General features: G+C 39.2%; 1 protein-coding gene across 5 annotated transcripts in view; it reads right to left on the bottom strand.

Annotated features, from left to right (window-relative positions):
- VEPH1 (ventricular zone expressed PH domain-containing 1) overlaps nucleotides 1–24,680 on the bottom strand; it is a 276,656-nt gene that overhangs the window by 213,909 nt on the left and 38,067 nt on the right. For all 5 annotated transcript variants that reach the window (XM_010839863.1, XM_010839866.1, XM_010839867.1 and 2 more), the window contains exon 3: nucleotides 12,542–12,757. In XM_010839863.1, the coding sequence (XP_010838165.1) occupies nucleotides 12,542–12,757 (216 nt within the window). The remainder of the gene's footprint in view (nucleotides 1–12,541; nucleotides 12,758–24,680) is intronic.

Here is a 24,680-nt window from a genome sequence, read left to right as displayed (position 1 = left end):
TTATTTTTGGGGGGCTCCAAAATCACTGCAGATGGTGATTGCAGCCATGAAATTAAAAGACGCTTACTCCTTGGAAGAAAAGTTATGACCAACCTAGATAGCATATTGAAAAGCAGAGACATTGCTTTGCCAACAAAGGTCTGCCTAGACAAGGCTACAGTTTTTCCAGTGGTCATGTATGGATGTGAGAGTTAGCCTGTGAAGAAAGCTGAGAGTTGAAGAATTGATGCTTTTGAACTGTGATGTTGGAGAAGACTCTTGAGAGTCCCTTGGACTGCAAGGAGATCCAACCAGTCCATTCAAAAGGAGATCAGTCCTGGGTGTTCATTGGAAGGACTGATGCTGAGGCTGAAACTTCAATACTTTGGCCACCTCATGTGAAGAGTTGACTCATTGGAAAAGACTCTGATGCTGGGAGGGATTGGGGGCAGGAGGAGAAGGGGATGACAGAGCATGAGATGGCTGGATGGCATCACTGTCTTGATGGACATGAGTTTGGGTAAACTCCAGGAGTTGGTGATGGACAAGGAGGCCTGGCATGCTGTGATTCATCGGGTCACAAAGAGTTGGACACGACTGAGCGGCTGAACTGAACTAGGTCAATTTTTATTTTTTTCAATCACCTTCAGATGTGCATTTATCCTAGAATATAATGTCCTTTGTTGGGTGTGTGTGGGGAGTATATTCTCTTTCATGATTTTTCCGGAGACAAAGAAATAAGCATTGGCCAACTCCATGTAGAACTCTGGTCAGAGGAAGCTGTGGTTTGAAATAGGTACTTCCCAATAGAGGCAGGACTACAAATGGAGGTTGCTTGTATTGTTAAGCCCATTTTATAGATGGCCAAACAGAGGCTTAGAGAGATAAAATAGCTTGTCAATCACTCACTGATATGACATAAAGAACACCTGACCCTAAGGCCTTCAAGTTCTAAACTCTTTGTTCTTCTAGCTCTCGGCATCTCCTAAGGAAGTCAGAATTTTACACTAGGAGATGATCTGAGAGATCACCTTACAGATGTCTAAAGGCATGGAGTGGATTGCCAAGAGAGTATCACCCAAGGCAAAAGAAACCAGAACTCAGAAAACATGCTTCACACATGTATGGATTCTGTATTAAGGAAGGTATAGAAGTTGAATTCTAGAATTTTAAAAATTATTTTAAGATAAATGAGAGTTGGACTGTGAAGAAGGCTGAGCGCCGAAGAATTGATGCTTTTGAACTGTGGTGTTGGAAAAGACTCTTGAGAGTCTCTTGGACTGCAAGGAGATCCAACCAGTCTATTCTAGAGATCAGCTGGGGGGGTTCTTTGGAAGGACTGATGCTGAAGCTGAAACTCCAGTACTTTGGCCACCTCATGCGATGAGTTGACTCACTGGAAAAGACTCTGATGCTGGGAGGGATTGGGGGCAGGAGGAGAAGGGGATGACAGAGGATGAGATGGCTGGATGGCATCACTGACTCGATGGACGTGAGTTTGAGTGAACTCCAGGAGTTGGTGATGGACAGGGAGGCCTGGCGTGCTGCGATTCATGGGGTTACAAAGAGTCGGACACGACTGCGTGATTGAACTGAACTGAAACGAGGTAAGTTCATACAGTTAGGGACCAAGAAAAGAAACAATTTAAAATAATTCTACTAAAAGTAGAATAGGAATGGACACTTGATGTAGGTTTGAACCTAGGTTGAAAAAGATTATTTAGGGGGAAAAAAAGGCAGAAAGATTGTGTGTGTGAGGGAACATATTTAGCTTGAAATGACAGTGAAATGCCCAGGGGAAAAAATGGCAAAGGACATAGGGAGAGGAACTGGTGGACACTTGCTTGATTTAGATAGCATGATATTGGGATTGCTTATCTTGGGAGGTAAGTTGGGTGGAGGGAATCTGTGCTTGTATAGCTAAAAATGCTAAGTGGTTGACATTAAAGTTGATCTACTGTTTTATTTTACTAACACATACACACATACACTCACATACACACACACACACACGAGAATAAGTCATCTGGATTTGCCCATGTTTCCCACAAGAACCTATTTTACAAGTAGGACAAAATCTTCTTTTCAATGTTTATTGCACAACAAAAAGTTCCCCTTGAAGTCTGATGAAAGCCAAATGCCAAGGCTAAGACCACAGCCTTGCCTTTGGTTCATGGCAGGGGGTGGGGGGTAGCTGACTTTCTGGGATCACATCCCCAGGGGTAGCCTCGACAACTTGTTGCACTATGCTCTGAAAAAAGCAAGTTTGCCTCAGGGCTTTCCGCCTTGCATTATTATACCTTCTGCTGCTCAGAGCGTGCACAATGGACACCCTGTGCCCACACCGGCCCTACAGGCTGGAATCATCCACTCTGGGACTCACTGGTCTCTCTGAACCAATATAGCTAACTTTTAGCCCTGTTCTCTGTCCCTTTCCAAAATACCAGTGCTTGTCCTCAGGGGCCTGCTCTCAACAATCTTACAAACTCTCTGACACTGAATCATTGATCAGCAGTGAGTTTCATGTTTGGGTTTTTTTCTTTTTATAGTTCTTAGCCCATTCTGGAGTCTCTACTGAATTAACTGACGATTCCCATACATTGTTCTTGTAAAGGCAGCAAGTAAATTAAATCTAATTATTAATTTGTTTTGTTGTGACTTTTTTTTTAATTTCAAAAAGTAGAATTCTTTGTGATTAGTTATACATACACTATTTTTGAAATTATTTTCTATTATAGGTTATTACAAGATATTGACTACAGTACTATACAGTAAGCCCTGTGCTATACAGTAAACCTTTGTTGCTTGCTGCATATGTATTTTTTAAAGTTAGAAATCTAGCATTCTGTTCATACTAAGTCAAACAAGTAGAATCAAAATGTAATTTTTTTAGTTAGGCAAAAATTTGTAAGGTTTCTAAAATATATATATTATACATATTATTTATATTATGTATACAAGAGCTTTTCTACTATATTTGATAAAGGCTTGCTAGAGAAGATGGAGAAATTGGAAAACATAAACTAAATGAAATGACAGCTCTGAAGAGTTTCATGTTTTTATTTGATCCCCACCACCCTCTTTTTAAGTAGGAGACATAATGACTTCCCAGAATGAAACATCTCTTTATGTTAGAATGTGGGGTATTCTGGAATGACAGGCTGCTCAGTTCTCTGATCTCAGTCTCATTTCACAAATCTGGACTACGAGACAATCTGTTTTTTCTGCCTGGAATGCTTTCTCACTGAACTTTTCCTACTTGGCAAAACTACCAGTAGTTGCTCATAACTCTTTCAAATTTGATCTCCATCCAGAAAGCCTTCCAGACTCTCTAGAACTGTGTTAACACACAGTCATGTGAAGACCCTGAGCCTCTGGAAAGAGACTAGTGCAAGGTAATCTGTGCTAATGCACACAGTAGATTTATGTGACTTAGTATACAAAAAACAAGTAAAATGGTTCATTGATTTTCACACCAATTACATGTTTACATTTTGGATATACTGGATGAAGGAAAACATAGTATTGAATTCATTTCATTTGTTTCTTTTCACTTCTTTTTGATGTGGCTATTAAAAAATTTTAAGTCCCGCATATGGCTCATGTTTGCAGCTTACATTTTATTTCTATTGGATAGGGCTGCCAGAGTCTAGACCATTAGTTTTGAAATCACAGGGGGAGCTGGAGAATGCCGCTGATCTGTGAGTTTCTGTCTGAAAATTTGTGAATGGTAATTTGGAGTGAAGTAATTTAGGTTTCTGATGTGTCAATAACATAGTCAAGAATAATCAACAAACAAGGGGTTACTAGCAGTCACCAGGAGAGGGGTGGAGGGGCAATATAGGGGAGTGGGATGTAAAAACTGTCAGGTGTAAGACAGGCTCAATGATGTACTGTACAAAATGCGGAATATAGCCAATATTTTGTAGTAATATAAATTGAGTGCAACCTTCCATTAATTTTGCTGAAATACCCATTTCTTCCCTTTCCATCTCTAACCCTGGGGACAAATGAAAACAGTGTGACAGTGTGTATGCACATGTGCTAAGTCACCTCAGTCGTGTCTGACTCTGTGTGACCCTACGGACTGCAGCCCCCCAGGCTCTTCTGTCCCTGGGATTCTCCAGGCAAGAATACTGGAGTGGGTCGCCAGGCCCTTCTCCAGGGGATCTTCCCAACCCAGCAACTGAACCCACATATGTCTCCTGAGGACAGTATGTGTAGAGTCTTATTTTTTCAGTTGACTAGCCCCTGGACTGAGCAAACAAAATGTAATATGTTCAGAGCAGAATGAAAAAAAAAAAACAATGAAAAGAAATGAGGACAGTCTCTGAGACCTCTGGGACAATATTTGAATTATAGGGGCCCAGAAAAAGAAGAGAAAGAGTCTAGGAAGATATTTGAAGGATTATAGTTGAAAACTTCCCTACCATGGGAAAGGAAAGAGCTACCCACATCCAGGAAGCACAGAGTCCCAAACATGATAAACCCAACACATGAAAACATGTATTAATTAAACTAACAAAAATTAAATACAAAGAAAAATATTAAAAATCATCAAGGGAAAAGCAACAAATAACACACGAGGGAATCCCCGTAAGGTTATCAGCTGATTTTTCTTCAGATTTTTGCAGGCCAATGGAAGGGAAAAACCTAACAAAGGTCTACCCAGCAAAGGTCTCATTCAGGTTGAATACAGAAATCGAAAGCTTTACAGACAAGCAAGCTAAGAGAATTCAGCATCACCAAACCAGCTTTACAACAAATGCAAAAGAAACTTCTCTAGGCAGGAAACAAAACAGAAGAAAAAGACCTACAAGAAAAACCCAAAACAGTTAAGAAAATGGTAATAGGAACAGACATATAGATAATTAATGTAAATGGACTAAATGCTCTAGCCAAAAGACCCAGACTGAATAGACACAAAAATAAGACCTGTATATATGCTGTTTGGGGCTTCCCTGGTAGCTCAGCTGGTAAAGAATCTGCCTGCAATGCCGAAGTCTGTAGTTCAATTCTTGAGTTGGGAAGATACCCTAGAGAAGGGATAGGCTACCCACTCCAGTATTCTTGGGCTTCCCTGGTGGCAATGTAAAGAATCTGCTTGCAATGCAGGAGACCTGGGTTCAATCCCTGGGTTGGGAAGATACCCTGGAAGAGGGCATGGCAACCACTCCAGTATCCTTGCCTGGAGAATTGCATGGACAGAGGAGCCTGGTGGGTACAGTCCATGGGGTCACAAAGATTTGGACAGGACTGAGCAACTAAACTTCCTTGGTGGCTCAGATGGTAAAGCATCTGCCTGCAATATGGGAGACTTGAGTTCGATCCCTGGGTCGGGAAGATCCCCTGGAGAAGGAAATAGCAACCCATTCCAATTCTCTTGCCTGGAAAATTCCATGGATGGAGGAGCCATGGGGTTGCAAAGAGTTAGACATGACTGAGCGACTTCATGCATGAGCAACTAAGCACAGCACAGCACATACACTATCTACAAAAGACCCACTTCAGATCCAGAGACATATGCAGACTCAAAGTGAGGTGGGTAGAATAAGATATTCCACACAAATGAAAATCAAAAGAAAGCTGTAGAAGTAATACTCGTATCAGACAAGATAGACTTTAAAATAAAGACTATTACAAGAGATATGAAAGGACACTACATAATGATCAAGGGATCAATCTAAGAAAACATAACAAATGTATATATTTATGCACTCAACAAAGGAGCATCTTAATACAAGGCAAATGCTAACAGCCATAAAAGTGGACATTGACAGCAATAAAATAATAGTAAGGGATTTTAACAATCCACTTATACCAATGGATAGATCATTTAAACCAAAAATTAATGAGGAAACACAAGCCTTAAATGACACGTTAGACCAGATAGAGATAGTTGGTATTTATAGGACATTCCATACGAAAGCAGCAAAATACACTTTCCTCTCAAGTGCACACAGAACACTCTCCAGGATAGATCATACCTTGGGTAACAAATCAGCCTTGGTAAGTTTAAGAAAACTGAAATCATGTCAAGCATCTTTTCTGACTGCTCTGAGATCAGAAATCAATTGCAGAGAAAAAAACTGTAAAAAACACAAACACATGTAGGCTAAATGATATGTTACTAAACAACCAAGAGATCACTGAAGAAATCAAAGAGGAAATTAAAAAATTCCTAGAAACAAAAGACAATGAACGTATGATGACCCCACAACTATGGGATGTAGCAAAAGAAGTTCTAAGAGGGACGTTTATAGCAATACAATCCTACTTCAAGAAACAAAGAAAATCTCACATAAACTAACCTTACACCTAAACCAACTAGAAAAAGAACATACAAAACCCAAAGTTAGTAGAAGGAAAGAAATCATAAAGATCAGAGTAGAAATAAATGAAATAAAAATGAAGAAAACAAGAGCAAAAATCAATGAAACTAAATGCTGGTTCTTTGAGAAGACAAACAAAATCAATAAACCTTTGGCCAGACTCATCAAAAAGTAAGGAGAGGACTCAAGTCAAAATTAGAAATGAAAAAGAAGTCACAACTGACTCTGCAGAAATACAAAGGATCATAAGGGACTACAAGCAACTATATGCCAACAAAATGGACAATCTGGAAGAAATGGACAAATTCTTAGAAAAACACAGCCTTTGAGGACTGAACCAGGAAGAAACAGAAAATATGAAAAGACTGTTCACAAGTAACGAAATTGAAACTGTGATTCAAAATCTTTCAACAAATAAAAGTCCAGGACCAGGTGGTTTCACAGGCAAATTCTAGCAAACATTTAGAGAAGAGCTAACACCTATCCTTCTCAAACTCTTTTTAAAAACTTCAAAGGGAGGAATACTTCCAAGCACATTCTATGAGGTCACCATCACCCTGATGTCTTTGTCTCTTTGACAAGAGATTTCACAAAGAAAAGAAAATAACAGGCCAATATATATGATGACCATAGATGTAAAAATCCTCAACAAAATACTAGGAATCCAAATCCAACAACATACTAAAAGAATCATACACTATGATCAAGTGGAATTTATCCCAGGCATGTATGAATTCTTTAATATATGTGAATCAATCAATAGGCTAGAACACACTAATAAACTGAAGAATAAAAACCATTTGATCATCTCAATAGATGCATAAAAAGCTTTTGACAAAATTCAACACCCATTGTGATTAAAAAAAAAACTAACATAATAAAGGCCTTATATGACAAACGCACAGCTAACATTCTCAATGGTGAAAAACTGAAAGCATTTCCTTTAAGATCAGGAACACTTCAAGGCTGTCCACTCCTGCCACTATTATTCAACACAGTTTTGAAAGTCCTAGCTAGGGCAATCAGAGAAATAAAGAAATAAATGAATCCAAATTGGAAAAGAAGAAGTAGAACTGTCACTGTTTGCAGATTACATGATATTATGCATAGAAAAACCCTAAAGACACCATCAGAAAACTACAAGATTTAATCAATGAATTTAGTAAAATTGTAGGATACAAAATTAATGCACAGAAATCTCTTGCATTCCTATATACTTACAATGAAAGATAAGAAAGAAAAATTAAGTAAACAACCTCTTTTATCATTACAACAAAAAGAATAAAATACCTAGGAATAAATTTACCTAAGGAGGCAAAAGACCTGTACTCAGAAATCTGTAAGATACTGAGAAAAGAAATCAAAGACAACACAAACAGATCGAGAGAGAAACCATGTTCTTGGACTGGAACAATCAATATTGTGAAAGTGTCTGTACTACCCAAAGCAATCTATAGGTTCAATGTAATCCCTATCAAATTTCCAATGGCATTTTTCACAGAATTAAAACAAAAAATTTTACAATTTGTATGGAAACACAGAAGACCATGAATAGCCAAAGCAATCTTGAGAAAGAAAAATGGAGCTAGAGGAATAAGTACTTCAGACAGTACTACAAAGCTACATTGATTAAGACAGTATGGTGTTGGCACAAAAACAGAAATATAGATCAATGGAATAGGATAGAAAGTCCAGAGGAAAAAAAACATACTCCTAAGGTCATCTAATCTATGACAAAGGAGGCTGGAATATACAATGGAAAAAAAACAGTCTCTTCAATAAATGGTGCTGGGAAAATTGTTCAACTATATGTAAAAGAATGAAATTAGAATACTCTATAATACAATACACAAAAATAAACTCAAAATGGATTAAAGACATAAATGTAAGGCCAGACACTATAAAACTCTTAGAATGAAAACATAGGCAGAACATTCTTTAACATACATCACAGCAAGATCTCTTTTGACCTACCTCCTACAGTAATGAAAATAAAAACGAAAGTAAATAAATGGCACCTAATTAAACTTAAAAGCTTTTGCATAGCAAAAGAAACCAGGAACAAGGCCAAAAAACAACTCTCAGAATGGGAAAAAATGTTTGCAAATGAAGCAACTGACAAGGAATTAAGCTCCAAAATATATGAACAGCTCATTTAGCTCAAAAAAAAAAAAAAAACAAAACCCAATTTTTCTCCAAAGAAAACATATAGATGGCCAACAAACACAGGAAAAGATGTTCAACATCACTACTTATTAGAGAAATGCAAATAAAAACTACAGTGAAGTATCACCTCACACAAGTCAGAATGGCTTTTATCAAAGAATTGATAAACAATAAATGCTGGAGAGGGTGTGGAGAAAAAGGAACCCTCTTGCACTGATGGTGGGAATGTAAACTGCTACAGTCACTATGGAAACAGTATGGAGGTACCTTAAGAAACTAAAAATAGAACTTACATATGACCCAGCAATCCCACCACTGAGCAAAGAAAATCATTATTCAAAAGGATATATGCACCTCAGTGTTCATTGCAGCACTATATATAATAGCCAGGACATAGAATCAACCTAAATGCCCATTACTAGAGAATGGATAAAGAAGATGTGGTATATATACACAATGGACTATTACTCAGCCATAAAAACGAACAAAATTATATAATTTGAAGATGTGGCTGGACCAAGAGACTGTCATACAGAGTGAAGTCAGAAAAACACATATTGTATATTAATGCATGTATGTGAAATCTGGAAAATGGTATAAACGATCTTATTTGCAAAAGAGAAATAGAGACACAGACGTAGAGAACAAATGTATGGACACCAAGTGGGGGAAATGGTGAATGGGATGAATTTGGAGACTGTGATTAACATATATATATATTACTATGTATAAAACAAGCAATGAATGAGAACCTACTACATAGCTCAGGGAACTCAGTGCTCTATGGTGACCCAAATGGGAAGGAAATCCAAAAAAGAGGGAATATATGGCTGATTCACTTTGCTGTACAACCAAAACTGACACAACATTGTAAAGCAACTATATCCCAATAATAAATAAATAAAATAATGTTCCTATATGAAACAACCTTCTCTCTGTGGCCAGGAGGACCATAGATAATAGTATACCAAGATGTACTGGGAAAGTGCACTGAGATGGTTGTTAGGCTGCTAGCCTGACTCCCCCAGCAACATAAGCCTCAGTGAAAGTGGAAGGTGAAAGTCTCTTTGCAATCCACAATGCCACACCAAATCAGAGAAGACTATTTGGGTTTTAAAACCATTACATGCCAATAAAAACAGAAACATAGATCAATGGAACAAGACAGAAAGCCCAGAGGTAAGCCATGCACCTATGGACACCTTATCTTTGACAAAGGAGACAAGAATATACAGTGGGGCAATGATAGTCTCTTCAAAAAGTGGTGTTGGAGAATTGGATACGTGAACCTTTACACGTATCCAACTACACGTAAAAGAATGAAATTAGAACACTTCCTAACACCATACACAAAGATAAACTCAAAACAGATTAAAGACCTAAATATAAGACCAGAAACTATAAAAACTCTTAGAAGAAAATATAGAGAGAACCCTCTATGACATAAATCATAGCAAGCTCCTCTAGACCCACCTCCTAGAATAATCGAAATAAAAACAAAAATAAACAAGTGGGACCTAATTAAATTTAAAAGCTTTTTCACAGCAAAGGAAACTATAAAGTGAAAAGAAAGCCCTCAGAATGAGAGAAAATAATAGCAAATGAAACAATTGACAAAGGATTAATTTCCAAAATATATAAGTAGCTTATACAACTCAATATCAGAAAAACAAACAACCTAATCAAAAAGCAGGCAAAAGACATAAACAGACATTTCTCCAAAGAATACATACATATACTTAATAAACACATGAAAAGATGTTCAACATTGTTTATTATTAGAGAAATGCAAATCAAAACTAAAAGGGGTATCACCTCACACTGGTCAGAATGGCCATCATAAAAAACCACAAACCACAAGGCTGGAAAAGGTGTGGAGAAAAGGGAACCCTCTTGCACAGCAGGTGGGAACATAAATTGATAAAGCCACTATGAAGACAGTATGGAGATTCCATGAAAAACTAGGAATAAAACTACCATGTGTGTGTTAATCACTCAGTCATGTCCGACTCTTTGTAACCCTTTGGACTGTAGCTCACCAGGCTCCTCTGCCCATGGAAGTCTCCAGGCAAGAATATTGGAGTGGGAAGCCATTCTCTTTTTTAGGGAATCTTCTTGACCCAGGGATCAAACCCAGATCTTCTGCATTGCAGGCAGATTCTCTACCATCTGAGCCACCAGCGAAGCTCAAAACTACCATATGACCCAGCAATTCCACTTCTAGGCATATACCCTGAGGAAACCAAAACTGAAAAAGACACATGCACCCCAGCGTTCACTGCAGAACTATTTACAGTAGCAAGGACGTGGAGGCAAACTAGAGGTCCATCCACAGACGAATGGGTAAACAAGCTGTGGTACATATATACTATGGAATACTACTCAGCCGTAAAAAAGGAACGCATCTGAGTTAGTTCTAATGAGCTGGATGAACCTAGAGACTATTATACAGAGTGAAGTAAGTCAGAAAGAGAAAAACAAATATATATTAACACGCATACATGGAATCTAGAAAGATGGTGCCGATGAACCTATTTGCAAGGCAGCAATGGAGATGCAGACATAAAGAACAGACTTATGAACCCAGGCGGGATTGCTGGGAGGAAGGAGAGGGTGAGATGAATGGAGAGAGTAGCACTGAAGCATAAATACTACCATATGTAAAATAGATACCCAAATTTGCTATATGACTCAGGGAACTCAAACCAGGGCTCTGTAATAACCTAGAAGGGTGGGAAAGGGTGGGAAGTGGGAGGGAGGTTCATGATGGAGGGGACATATGTATATCTGATTCATGTTGATGTATGGCAGAAATGAAACCAACAGTGTAAAGCAATTATCCTTCAACCAAAAATAAACAAATTTTAAATAAACCATTACATGCCAAGACCATGTCTTTGTTGAACCTAGTAGACAGTGCTAATTAATTGTTTATTATTAATATAGCCTTTCAGTAAAAGAGCATCAGTGGAACCACTACTCCAGCATGCTAATTAATTCTGCATAAAAAGAAGGGTTAATCTCTACTTTAAAACATTGTGTTCAGTCACTCAGTTGTGTCCAACTCTTTGCAGCCTCATGGACTGTAGCTCTCCAGGCTCCTCTGTCCATGAAGATTCTCCAGGCAAGAATACTGGAGTGGTTGCCAAGTCCTCCTCCAGGAATCTTCCCAACTCAGGGGTCAAACCTAGGTCTCCAGCATTGCAGGCAGATTCTTTACCATCTGAGCCACCAGGGAAGCACAAGAATACTGGAATGGGTAGCCTATACCTTCTCTAGAGGATCTTCCCGACCCAGGAATTCTGCATTGCAGGTGGATTCTTTACCAGCTGAGCTATCAGAGAAGCTCACTTTAAAACATTAATCATGGAAAGTAAACTGAAATGTGGCCGGAAAAAAAAAAAGAAATGCCTATCAATATTACTGGTTGGTAAAATTTGTTATCTGCATTTTATAAGGAGGAAACTGTGGCTTAGAAATTATGTGACTTGGCCAACATTTCAATTTTACATAATTAGTTTGTGATTGAGCCAAAATTCCAAAGTCATGTTTATGCCAGCAGGAAGAATTTGAATACAGTTGGAAGAGGCAGATGTCATCATGGAAAATTCACAGTATATACAGAAATGCACTTTCCAATGACTTAGCCACTTCTCTCCACATATTTCAAGCTCATTATCCCTCAATTCAGAGGCTACCCCCTCTTTGGGTCTCCTTGGATGAAAAAGAGCTCTCCTTTTCTTAATTTTCCAATATTTCTCATTCAGATCTGGACACACAGTGCTTTATTGTTAACTTTTTATATGTACATGTCTTGTCTCTCCAAATAGACTAGAGCTTGCTTACTTTGAATTCCCCACAGCGTGTCTTGCTGAGTGGGGGCTCAGTAGAACCTTCTTAGATTATTAATTACCAGTCTGCTCGGCTTAGCTATTGATGGTTTGTGGTGTCTTTTTACAGTATCTGAACACTACAGAAACACTGGCTCTTGGTTCAGAGACACCACGTGTTCAACTAAGCTGCCAAGCCAGTATCAAATAGCATGATGCTGAACACAGACATACCTGTAAAATGCAACTCATGATATCAGATGCGATTTTTGCATGGGGAGTGTCTTCATCTTTCCCAGAGGGCCTCAGGTTGTGTTCCAAGCAGGAGTCCCAGAGCCCCACAAGGGCCTTTGCGTGCTTTTCAATCGACTCTGTCTCTCTGATGGCTGTTGTAATTCGTGTGATACAGATTTCAACCACTGCTTGGTCATTGTTATTGGTTTGGTAATCCTGTTTGAAAGAACAGCTTCATGTTAAATACTACTCTGGAAAATTACAAAGAACCTACAGAATATGAGTTCAATCATATAGCAAATGGGTTTGCCACATTGTGGCTAAGGCATAAGGTTGTAAAACCCAATAAAAGACCTTCTTCCTTGGAGATGAGAACCTTGTGGACGAGGTAGATTTGCAAACATGCTAAAATGGAGCAGGTTTGTACTATCACAGATACACAGACAGGGAGCTTAATTATTCACTTGCAAGCAGGCTCAAATTTCATGCAATTTTAAAGTTCATTAGAGGTGAGGGTTTACTTTTGGCTCTGATATTTCAACAACTTTTGTGAAATGTTTCAATTACCCTACAATTTCTCCTCACAAGTTCTCTCTTTCTGTACACAACAGAAATCTTTTCAGCTCTCCCTTTTCTATTAAAATAACCACCAAATCCTTTAAAGTATTCCCCAACCGAATTTCCCTCTGTTCCCCTGTTTTAATTCTTCCTCAAATACCTAATCCTCTTTATTGAGCAAAAATATGATCTTATAAAACACCTAAATGTGAAAACTAGGCCCATCACTTTAATTTGGAAAATTGGCCCGACTGTGAACTCTGTGTGGTGGATTAACTCTTACACTGTCATGTACCATTAGAGCCAGACACTGATGGGGCTCTTCTGTCCAACTGCAAGTTCAAGCTTGATCTTTTTTCTATTACAACTAATGTTGCAGTAAACATCTTAGGCACGAAACCGTCTCCATGATGTAGATTATGTATAGCCTAGATTCTTCAGAAGTGGAAATTTCCGAGACAAAACTCAGGAACATTTTAAGGCTTGTGATACACACTGCCAAACTATTTTCCAGAAAGGTCTTACTAATTTATACTTCCATCAGCTGGGTGAAAGCAAGCTTTGTCCGTTGTACCTTTGCAAGAACAGAGTATTTTTAATTTTTGGTAATTTTATACCTGAAAAACAGTATCTCATTGCTATTTTCCTTGGAATTTCTTGATCAGAAGTAAGGTTGAATATTTTCAACATCTTTATTTGTCATTTGTATTTCCTCCCATGTATTTCCTCCCATGCCCACTGTACCCCATGCCTATTTTTCCTTAGATGACTTCATTTTTTTTTTGGCTTTTCTTTGGTGAAATAATATTTTTTTCTATCAAGGATATTAAGTCAGCTTTTGACATACTGGTTGTGAATATGTTTCCATGTTACATTATTTTTAGGCTTTTTTTGCTGCTATTTATTGACATGCTAAGGTTTTAGACAGCCAAATCTGTCAATCTTTGGGACTTTTTTTTTTTCTTTTTTAACTGGAAATTTAAGTTGGTTAAATTATGTTTTTAAAAGATAATACATGAACATGATACAAAAATAAAAGTGATACAAAGAAAAGATTTTCAGTGAAAACTGTCTCCATCTCAGTTCCCTTTCCTGGGGAAACCATGCTCACCAATTTCTCATATTTGACAAGAAAAGTCCAAGTTGATATAAATATCCATCTATACTCACTCCTTTCTTTCTTTGTGATTCCTTTAATAGCTTTTTAAATTTCACATTTTCTTTATTCATAGATTTAATAAAAATTTACCTGTATTTTTTTCTACACTAAAAGAAAACTTAACAAAACCCTTACTGTTTAGTATTTCAGAAATTAATCTTTTAACCATTCACTTAGCTCTTGAGTCTATCTGGCATTGATGGAAGTAAGATGTACATTTTCTACAAAGTAGCTAATTTAATTTTTCCATCATTATTTACTGAATAATTCATTTCCTAGTAACTGTCTTATGTACATATCAGGTTCTATTTCAGGGCTGTCTTTTCTGTTTGTTTGTTCAATTTTTCAATTCTACAATACTAATTTTGTTATTTTCTTCATATAAGTTCCACACATTTTTAAAAGGTGCTTCCTAGTGTATTTTATGTCTCTATTGTTTCTGTAAACAAAATCTTTGTGTTTTCCTCATTAGAACTTTTAATGAATGATTGCTCATTATGTCAAACATATGTCAATATGTTTGTATTTATTTTTTGTTGCTTTTGCCCCTCACTAAGTACTTATTGTTCATAGGCTTGCCTCCATTAAAGCCACAGCAGTGTTACCTACACACAAACCTTGCTGTAGAGCCCCCACTGAGGGGCTCCAGCCCTGGGTCCTTGGGGAGCTGAGGCCTGGCCATGCTGCTGGATGGCTCAGGATCCGTCAGGCTGGCTTGGTTCTCTAGTCCTGCCAGTAGCTCCCCACCCCACTTGGATTGCGCCAGTGGGGAAGGGAAGGGGAAGGACTGGTGGGAGGAAAGCCCGTCAGGCTCTGGCCTCTCTCCTCGCTGTCCTGGCTCTTCTGTGGCTGCCCTGCTGCTGGGCTACACTGTAGGCTCCTGCCTGAGCTGGGAAACTGAGGCAGGCCACCAAGTCCTCCTCTGTCCCGACAGAAGGCGCTGTGAGTCCACCCCAATGCAGAAGGCACCATTCTGCCTCCCTTCTCGGAATAAGAGTCCTGCTCCAGCTGCCAGGAAGCCATTTTGGGGGAAAATGGTCTCTCTTCTGGGCCTTAGAGCTCATTTCCTGCCTCTGGCAGTGGCCGATGTAAATGTAGCACCTGCCACACCTCAGGTCTTGCTGAAGAGCCCAGGTGCCACGTACAGGTGGACACCCTGAGGAGAGTGAGTTCACGTGTAGCCACCAGCAAGCTAGGAAACCGTGCAAGATGCGCCTTGGCCTGCGGGCTCCAGAACCACCTGAAGACACTGCTCTGCGTTCACCTCCTGTAATGAATATCCGCTCTCTCAGGCATAATTTGAATAAATGAAGTTACACTCCAAGGGTCCTCAAAAGCAAATATTACAACACCGCGTGGCTATTTCCAGACTAGAAAGAATGAGGCTCTGATCTTGGGGCCACGGTGGCTGAGTCCAGGCAAGGGGAAGTCCCGTGAGCAGTAAGTTGTCTTGCACACTTACCTGAAGACCACAGATGCTGGGAGGCCTTCCACACTCCAGTTGAATTGAAGGAAAATGGGTACACAGGTTCAGGCCAGCACTGCTGTCCACTGCCTGCCCCTCTGCTCCCCACCACCTCATCCAAGACCACCAGGACCCAGAAAGGTCACTGCGGAACCCTCACTACCTGCCTGCCAAGCATCTGGCTTCAGATCAGTAACCATCATTTTTGTCTGTTTCTCAGAAGTGACAGGCCTGGTGTGGGGCTGAGCCAGAGAGCAGGGTTTCCTTCCAGAATCCACTTCCTTATGGCATCTGGAAGGTCTGACGGACACAGCTCAGGTCAAGTCCTCGCCAGGTAGATTCTGAGGTTGGAAGAGGCTGGATCCCTGACGGGTGGCCCCTCACTCAGGCCATGCTACTGCTCAGTGCACAGCGAAGTCTTGCACATTCTCCTTCAGAGTCCAGCAGGCGTCTGCCTGTGTCCGTTTCTCCACCGCTGCTCCTGCTGCAGCTCGGTCTGGGGCTCCCGCTGCTCGCAGGCCTGCAGCTGGTGCTGGGCCTCGTCCCGGAGGTCAAGTGCGGCCTCAGCTCGCTGCTTCCAGAGCAGGGCGCTGCGCAGCTGGCAGCTTGTACTGGATGTAGGCTCTGGCAGATGGTGGCGTATAGGCCAAGAGGGTGAGTTCCAGAGGGAATGGCTGCCGGTGTGGCCCCTGCTCGGCTGCAGCCCGCTTCATCTTCCTGGCACCCAGGGGGCTCCAGGAGGTCTGAGAAGGCACTGCTGAGGCCAGGCTCCAGGCTACCCGGGGTGGGGGACAGGCAAGGCGGAGGTGCTGGGGCCTCTTGCACAGGTAGGCAGGTAACGCTAGGAGATAGAGGTGGGGAAGATGGAGCTGTGGGCCCTTAAGGGCCCTCAGAGCAGCACTTCCTGCCTCACCGGAGCCAGCTGAGTCCCGCAGGGCCAGGTGGGTAACTGAGCCCCTTGGTCCTGCTTGTTTGGCACAACCTAGAGAAAGAAAAATACTGCAGGAATTCCCTCCGTCAGGATTCCCATCAGTGCAAGCAGTTCTCCTCAAAGTGATCAGAGCAGAAGTTGATGTACTCGGATTCGGCGTCCCACAGGTGCTGGACCCTGGAGTCCAGCCGCTGGGAGTTCGCCAGCTGCAAGCCTTACCTTGGGTTGTCCTTCTGGGCAAACCTGTGGAAGAAGAAGTGGTGGCTGTGCGTCTGGCGTGTGTCCCACGTTTAGCCTGAGTGGAGCAGTGATGCGGCGTGGCTTCACCGTAGCTCCCGGGGAAGTGTCACGGGGGTGTGTCCTATATTTATTTTGTAGGGAGTTAGCTGTTCAGCTCATCTTAATTATAATATTTTTTCAGATCATTCTTTTGTGTTTTCTAAAAAGATTTCTGTATTGTATCTGTACCTTTTATATAGCTCATGACTTATTGAGTCAGAATTTCCTAAGCTATTACACATAGAAACAACAAAAGCAAGATTTCTGGTTAGTTTCTGGTTTTAGTTCCTGATTTTTAATATAAAGTTTATGGCCAAAAGCAAGATAATACTGTAAATGTTTTAAATCATATAGGATGCACCGCTTTCTTTTTCTTTGAAGGTTTAAATATTTGTCTTAATTTTTTTAAATGTCCTCTCAGCATCTAAAGAGGTAACTAAGCATTTTTTTCCTTAGCTGGCTTATGGATGTGAAGTTTTATGTTATCATATAGAATGAAATTTCCAGATGTTCATCCATCACCACATTCCTAGAATGAACACCACTTGGTTTGGTGGACTGTTTACTATATTTTCTTTTACCTTTCTCCTTTGTTGGTGAGTGTGTTCTTTTATTTTAATACAGCAAAATTATTAGTATTACTTGTGCCAGAACCTATACAGCAAATAGGTACTTTCAGTCAAATCATAGGAAAAAGTGGAATATTTGAGAGCAAATTAATGATGCTGACTTTTCAAAAAAACTCTATCACAACAGAAAAACCAAAACCATCCTTAGGGGTGAAAAATAACAGAGAATGCCTTTGGGCTAAAATCACTATCTTTGGCCATAACTATTCTTGTAAAAAGCAGTTATTTTAATGGCATCATCTTGAAACATGAAGCAACATCATATTGGCTATTTTATGTAATAAAGGTAATATATACATAAAATTAGATGAAACAGAATGAATACCATAGACAGAAGGAAGCCTGTATTCCAACTGTAAATGCTAAGATGGTTAATGTGATTAATTGTAACATTTTCTCTAACTCCAAGAAGAGGAGGAAATGGTATACCATGTTGCTTTCAGAACATATAATAGTATCTTGTACATAGTTGATGCTCAGTAAAGGTCTGTCTAGTCAAGGCTATGGTTTTTCCAGTGGTCATGTATGGATGTGAGAGTTGGACTGTGAAGAAAGCTGAGCACCGAAGAATTGATGCTTTTGAATTGTGGTGTTGGAGAAGACTCTTGAGAGTCCCTCGGACTGCAAGGAGATCCAACCAGTCCATTCTAGAGGAGATCAGCCATGGGTGTTCTTTGGAAGGACTGATGCTGAAGCTGAAGCTCCAGTACTTTGGCCACCTGATGCAAAGAGTTGACTCACTGGAAAAGACTCTGATGCTGGGAGGGATTGGGGGCAGGAGGAGAAGGGGATGACAGAGGATGAGATGGCTGGATGGCATCCCCGACTCGATGGACATTAGTTTGGGTAAACTCTGGGAGTTGGTGATGGACAGGGAAGTCTGGCATCCTGCGATTCATGGGGTCGCAAAGAGTCGGACACGACTGAGTGACTGAACTGAACTGAACTGAAAGGTTCACTAATCTAATTTATTTATCTAATTCCTAAAAAATTGAAGTTTAGTTGATCTATTATTGTGTTAGTTTCAGGTGTACAGTATAGTGGTCCAGTATTTTTGCAGATTACATTCCATTATAGGTTATTATAAGATAGTAGGTATAATATAATATATTATAGTAGCATATAATATAATGCTATATTCTAAATTCTTGTTGCTTATCTATTTTATATATAGTAATTTATATCTATTAATCCCATACCCTTGATTTGTTCCTCCCCTCTTCCCTCTCCACTTTGGTAACCACAAGTTTATTTTCAATGTCTGTGAGTTTGTTTCTGTCTTGTGTGTGTGTTCAGACTCTCAGTTATGTCCAACTCTTAGCAATCCTTTGGACTGTACCCTCCAGGCTCCTCTGTCCATGGGATTTTTCAGGTAAGAGTACTGGAAATGGGTTCCCATTTCCCCCTCCAGGGGATCTTCTCAACCTAGGGATCAAACATGTTTCCTGCGTCTCCTTCATTGCAGGTGAATTCTTTATTGCTATCACGGAAGCCCTCTATCTTATATATATGTTCATTTGTATTATTTTTTTTATATTCCACATATAAGTGATATTATATAGTATTTGTAGGGCTTCCCTGGTGGCTAAAATGGTAAAGAATCTGCCTGAAATGTGGGAGACCTGGGTAAAGAATCCGTCTGCAGGATATATAAGAGACACGGGTTCAGTCCCTAAGATCCCCTGGAGGAGGGCATGGCAACCCACTCCAGTATTCTTGCCTGGAGAATCCCCATGGACAGAGAAGCCTGGCGTGCTTCTGGGGTCACAAAAGAGTTGGACATGACTGGGCAACTAAGCACACATGTTATTTGTATTTCTCTGTGTGACTTGTTTCACTAAGCATAATATTCTCATTGGTTTTAATTGAATAGGAAAGAAGATTTTGTTGGCACTAATTTTCAAAATTTAATTGTTTGAAAAAATTTATGGATCTTAATTTAAAATTTAATTTAAAAAAATAGGAAATAAGAAAAAAGTCTCCCATTTCCCCTGCTCATTATTCAACAAAGTGCTGAGTTATTACTTTCTTGTATATCCTTCCAAAGATTTTATATACATATATTTGAGTAAATGTAGGTATGTATGTGTAGAAATATATGATACACATATATTCATACACATATACACTCCCCCACTCCTTATTTTATAGACAAACGGCAGCATAATGGACATACACATCTGCCTCTTGCTCTTTCACCTCACACTGAATCTTGGAAATCTTTTCAAACTGACATATAAAGAGTTTCCCCATTCAGTTTTATGGTAGGACAGTATTCCAATGTAAGGTTGTGCCATTTGTTTTTATTATTCAGTTGCTAAGTCGTGTCCGACTCTTTGTGACCCCATGGACTGTAGCCTGCCAGGCTCTTCTGTCCATGGAACTTCCCAGGCAAGAATACTGGAGTAGGTTGCCATTTCTTTCTCTAAGGGATCTTCCTGTCCCAGGGATCGAACCCACATCTGTGTCTCCTGCATTGGCAGCCAGATTCTTTATTATTGAGACATCAGGGAAGCCCAAGGTTGTACCATAGTGTATTTAATTTGTCTCCTATTGATGACCATTTAGGCAGTTTCCAGTCTTTGGAATTACGAAAAATGTTGCATTGACTAACCTCATATGCAAGTTACTTCCTACTTACAGGAGCAATTAATTGTATAGGACAAATCCCTATAAGTGGATGTAGATATGTGTCTTTTCATTACACTTCTGTTTCATTTTTTTCCCTGGTTGCTATATCATTACCATTACTATTACTTCTGCTGCTGTTGCTGCTGCTACTACTACTACACAGGAGATATATAATCAGTTTGTATCATTCTGAAAGAAAATTTCTGATGGTGTTTTTATTAAAATATTTTGACTAAGGGATAACACATATTTATGATACTGAGTTTCCTATGTAACAACATAGCATGCCTCTCACCTGAAACTATCACAACATTGGTAATTGACTATATCCCAATACAAAATAAAAAGTTGAAAAAAGAACAAAGCATGCCTCTTTACTTTTCAGGTCCATTTTTGTGTTCCTCCATAAGATTTTAAAGATTTCTTAATCAAGGGCATGCACATTTCTTAATGCAGATTGTTTATACATGTAGATACTTTATGTATTTGTTGGCACTCTAAATTGGTTCCTCTTGACCAGTATTTCCACTGATTATTATTATATAAAATCTACCAATTTGTGAACACAAATTTGATACCCTACCAATACACTGAATTATTTTAATTGTTAAGAGCGTTTTAGTTGATTCTGTTGGATTTCCAGGTATGTTATTGTGTTATTTGCACAATAGGGTAATCTTATTTCCTCCTTTTTAAACTCTGTTGCTAATTTTACCTTTTTATTAATTGCTTTGTCTATAATCTCTATAAAAATTTAAAATAATTGCATTACAGTAGAATGTCTTGTATAATTCCTGACTTTAATGAAAATGCTCCTAGAATTTCTCTAGTAAGCATTTTACTGGATATTTTTTTTGGGGGGGTACATTTTATAATGTTAAGAAATTATCAATCTATTCCTATTGTATTGAATTTATATTTTAATCAGAATGGATAGTGAATATCATTAAGTACCTTTTTAGAATTTATAGATATATCAAATTATTTTTGCCCTTAGATCTGTTAATATGACAGATTATAGAAACAAATATCTTAATGTCAGTTATCTTCGCATTCCTGGAACATATCCCATTGGATTCTGGGAAATTAATTTTTTAATGTGCTACTGGGTTTATTAATATTTTATTAAAAATTTCACATCAATATTTGAACGATTGGTCTTTATCTTTGTGAAGTTTCATAACAACTTTATGACAATTTCGTAAAAAGATTTTGCTTATTTATAACCTTACTTAATTTGTTTTTACTTTCATGTATTATGGCCCAAGAGAAATGAATTAAAATTTCCTACAACTAATGTATCTTATCTGTTTTTTTTGCTGGTGTCTCCTAAAACTTTTGTTTTATGAATATTGTTGCTACAAAATTAGATATGTAGATATTCTTAATCTTTATCACTTGTGAATCAAATCCTTTGTAGTAAAATTGGCTTTCTTATCTCATTTAATGTTTTTGGAATACATGTTTCCTTCAGGTCAGTTCAGTCGCTCAGTCGTGTCCAACTCTTTGCGACTCCATGAATCGCAGCACACCAGGCCTCCCTGTTCATCACCAACTCCCAGAGTTCACTCAGACTCACGTCCATTGAGTCAGTGATGCCATCCAGCCATCTCATCCTCTGTCGTCCCCTTCTCCTCCTGCCCCCAATCCCTCCCAGCATCAGGGTCTTTTCCAATGAGTCAACTCTTTGCATGAGGTGGCCAAAGTATTGGAGTTTCAGCTTTAGCATCATTCCTTCCAAAGAAATCCCAGGGCTGATCTCCTTCAGAATGGACTGGTTGGGTCTCCTTGCAGTCCAAAGGACTCTCAAGAGTCTTCTCCAACACCACAGTTCAAAAGCATCAATTCTTCAGTGCTCAGCCTTCTTCACAGTCCAACTCTCACATCTATACATGACCACAGGAAAAACCATAGCCTTGACTAAACGGACCTTTGTTGGCAAAGTAATGTCTCTGCTTTTGAATATGCTGTCTAGGTTAGTCATAGCTTTTCTTCCAAGTAGCAAGCCTCTTAATTTCATGGCTGCAGTCACCATCTGCAGATGGCTGATATAAATATCATGCTTTCTGTTTCTTTTGATTTGTATTTGCTTAGCATCATTTGCTTATTTTATTTTTATTTAAAAAAATTTTTTTACAGACTTTCACATTGATTTATATCAACTGAACAGCTGTTAACTTTGGTAAAACAATTTAGTAGTCATTATTCAGTGCTTCTTAATAGCTGAATATATGCCTGGCATATAGGTTATACAAAAATAAGAAGGTAGTACTTGATCATCATATGATTCCAAATCATTCTATCATAAACAACCATTTAAACATGGGGGGGGGATACATGTAGAGTTCAGATATACTCATTTGAGAAGAGAGGGCCTTGCTTTAGCAAATATGTGGACAAACTGCTTCTCAGAATTTTCAGCAAAGAGGATTAATTTTGACTAGGTGTTGATTTTCTATCTGAAAGTGTCATTTCATGTGCTTTATTTGGTAATTTGTCATGGTACAAAAAGATAACCTCACATTAGATTTGAATATGTGGTATGGTTTTGCTGTAAACATCAAAAGGATTTGCTTTAATTTGAATTACTAACATATATTTTACTTAACCAAGTAAATTATTGTCTATCAACTTTTTAGTTTCATATTTTCTAAATCATTTTATTACATATATGTTTCTCATTTACTAGATTTTGCCATGTGATCCCATCTAAAAATCTTTTTCTTATAACAGTTAAGTTTGACCATTTAGATGAAATGGTAGGATAGATATATTTGGTTTGAATATGTCATATATTATTTTATAGTACGATTTTGTTTTTTCTTAACTTTTGGAGTTCAGTTATTTTGCCAGAAAGTGGCACATCTTGGATTAGCTACAAACAAGGCCAGAAGGCACAAATAAGCTGTGTGAACAGGTGGCCCAGACTCCTATGTCATCTACTACTATAGAAATGACCTTACCACCAGGACACACCAACAGTCCTATGGGAGGTTCCCTTATGATCTGCCAGAAGAGTAGGAAAATATCTGAACTTGGATTACTGATGGATTGGCTCAGTATGTGGATACAAGTCAAAATTTGACTGCTGTTAAGAGTATAGACCGACTTAGACGTGGCCCTTGAAAGAAAACAGTAAGAGAAAATTCTCCCAATGGACACAGTTTCAGGCTGTGTACTTGGTCATTAACTTTATATGGGAAAAGGAATGTATAGGTAAGAGCTAAGAATCATAAGTGGTGGGAGATGTCTTGGCTGAATGGCCAAGGACCTGGAAGAAGGAAGATTGGGAGATCAGAGATAAGGAACACTGAGTTAGAAACATGTAGTTTGATACATAGGATTTGGCACAAAGTATAGATATATTTTTTATCCCATGTTAATGCCCATGAGAGCATTAACCACCAAAGAGGCACTAAAAACAAGCATATAGAATGGCTTAACCAGATGACATCAGTTTTATCATAGCCACTACAGTGTGCTCCCAGAGAAGGCAATGGCAACCCACTCTAGTACTCTTGCCTGGCAAATCCCATGGACGGAGGAGCTTGGTAGGCTGCAGTCCATGGGGTCGCTAGGAGTCGGACATGACTGAGCTACTTCACTTTAATGCATTGGAGAAGGAAATGGCAACCCACTCCAGTGTTCTTGCCTGGAGAATCCCAGGGACGGGGGAGCCTGGTGGGCTGCTGTCTCTGGGGTCTCACAGAGTCGGACATGACTGAAGAGACTTAGCAGCAGCACAGTGTGCTCCAATGGCTGCATGAATGGAGTAGCTTTGCTGTGAGGGATATAAGCTACCACCACCCAAAAGCATAAGATCCTATTCCCCAAGGTTGGTCTTCCCCAAGGTTGGTCTTGTTATTATTGTCATTGCCTAAGTGTGCAATCTGCTAGCAACATAGGTCAATGCTTAGTGCCCAAAATGGCACTATCCCTTGAGGAAGCCAATCAGTGATTTGGTGGCAATTTTTTTTTTAAACTCAGATCTTTCCACTCTGAAAAAGACATCAATTTGGGGTAGGATATGGTGGGAGGGAAGAGGGAGGTTCAAGGGGGATCAGACATACATATACCTATGACTGATCCATGTTGATATATGGTAGAAGCCAACACAATAAAGCAATTATCCTCCAACTAAAAATAAATTTTAAAAGATGTCAATTTGTATCATGTAGAATTTACATGTAATCAGGGTTTGAGTTTGTCTTTCCTGCCCACAGATCTTAAGCCTCAATCACTGTTTAGGGGATCACAGAGTATGTGATCTGCTGACACAGGAGCCCATGAACATTATGTCTGACCAAAGAACCACTTTACAGCAAGGAGCTCCAGCAGTAGGCACATGATCATGAAATTCACTTGTTCTTTTGCATATCATAACCTCTCCTCCTCTACTCTGAAACTGCTGGATTGATAGATCTATAGAACAAGCTTTTGAAGGAGCAATTCAGCCAAATACTCTATAAGGATGGGGCACAATTCCC

The sequence above is a fragment of the Bison bison genome, unplaced genomic scaffold (genome assembly GCF_000754665.1).
Source record: "Bison bison bison isolate TAMUID 2011002044 unplaced genomic scaffold, Bison_UMD1.0 scf7180017864135, whole genome shotgun sequence".
NCBI classification, from domain to species: domain Eukaryota; kingdom Metazoa; phylum Chordata; class Mammalia; order Artiodactyla; family Bovidae; genus Bison; species Bison bison.
This window is presented reverse-complemented; position numbering and strand designations above follow the sequence as displayed.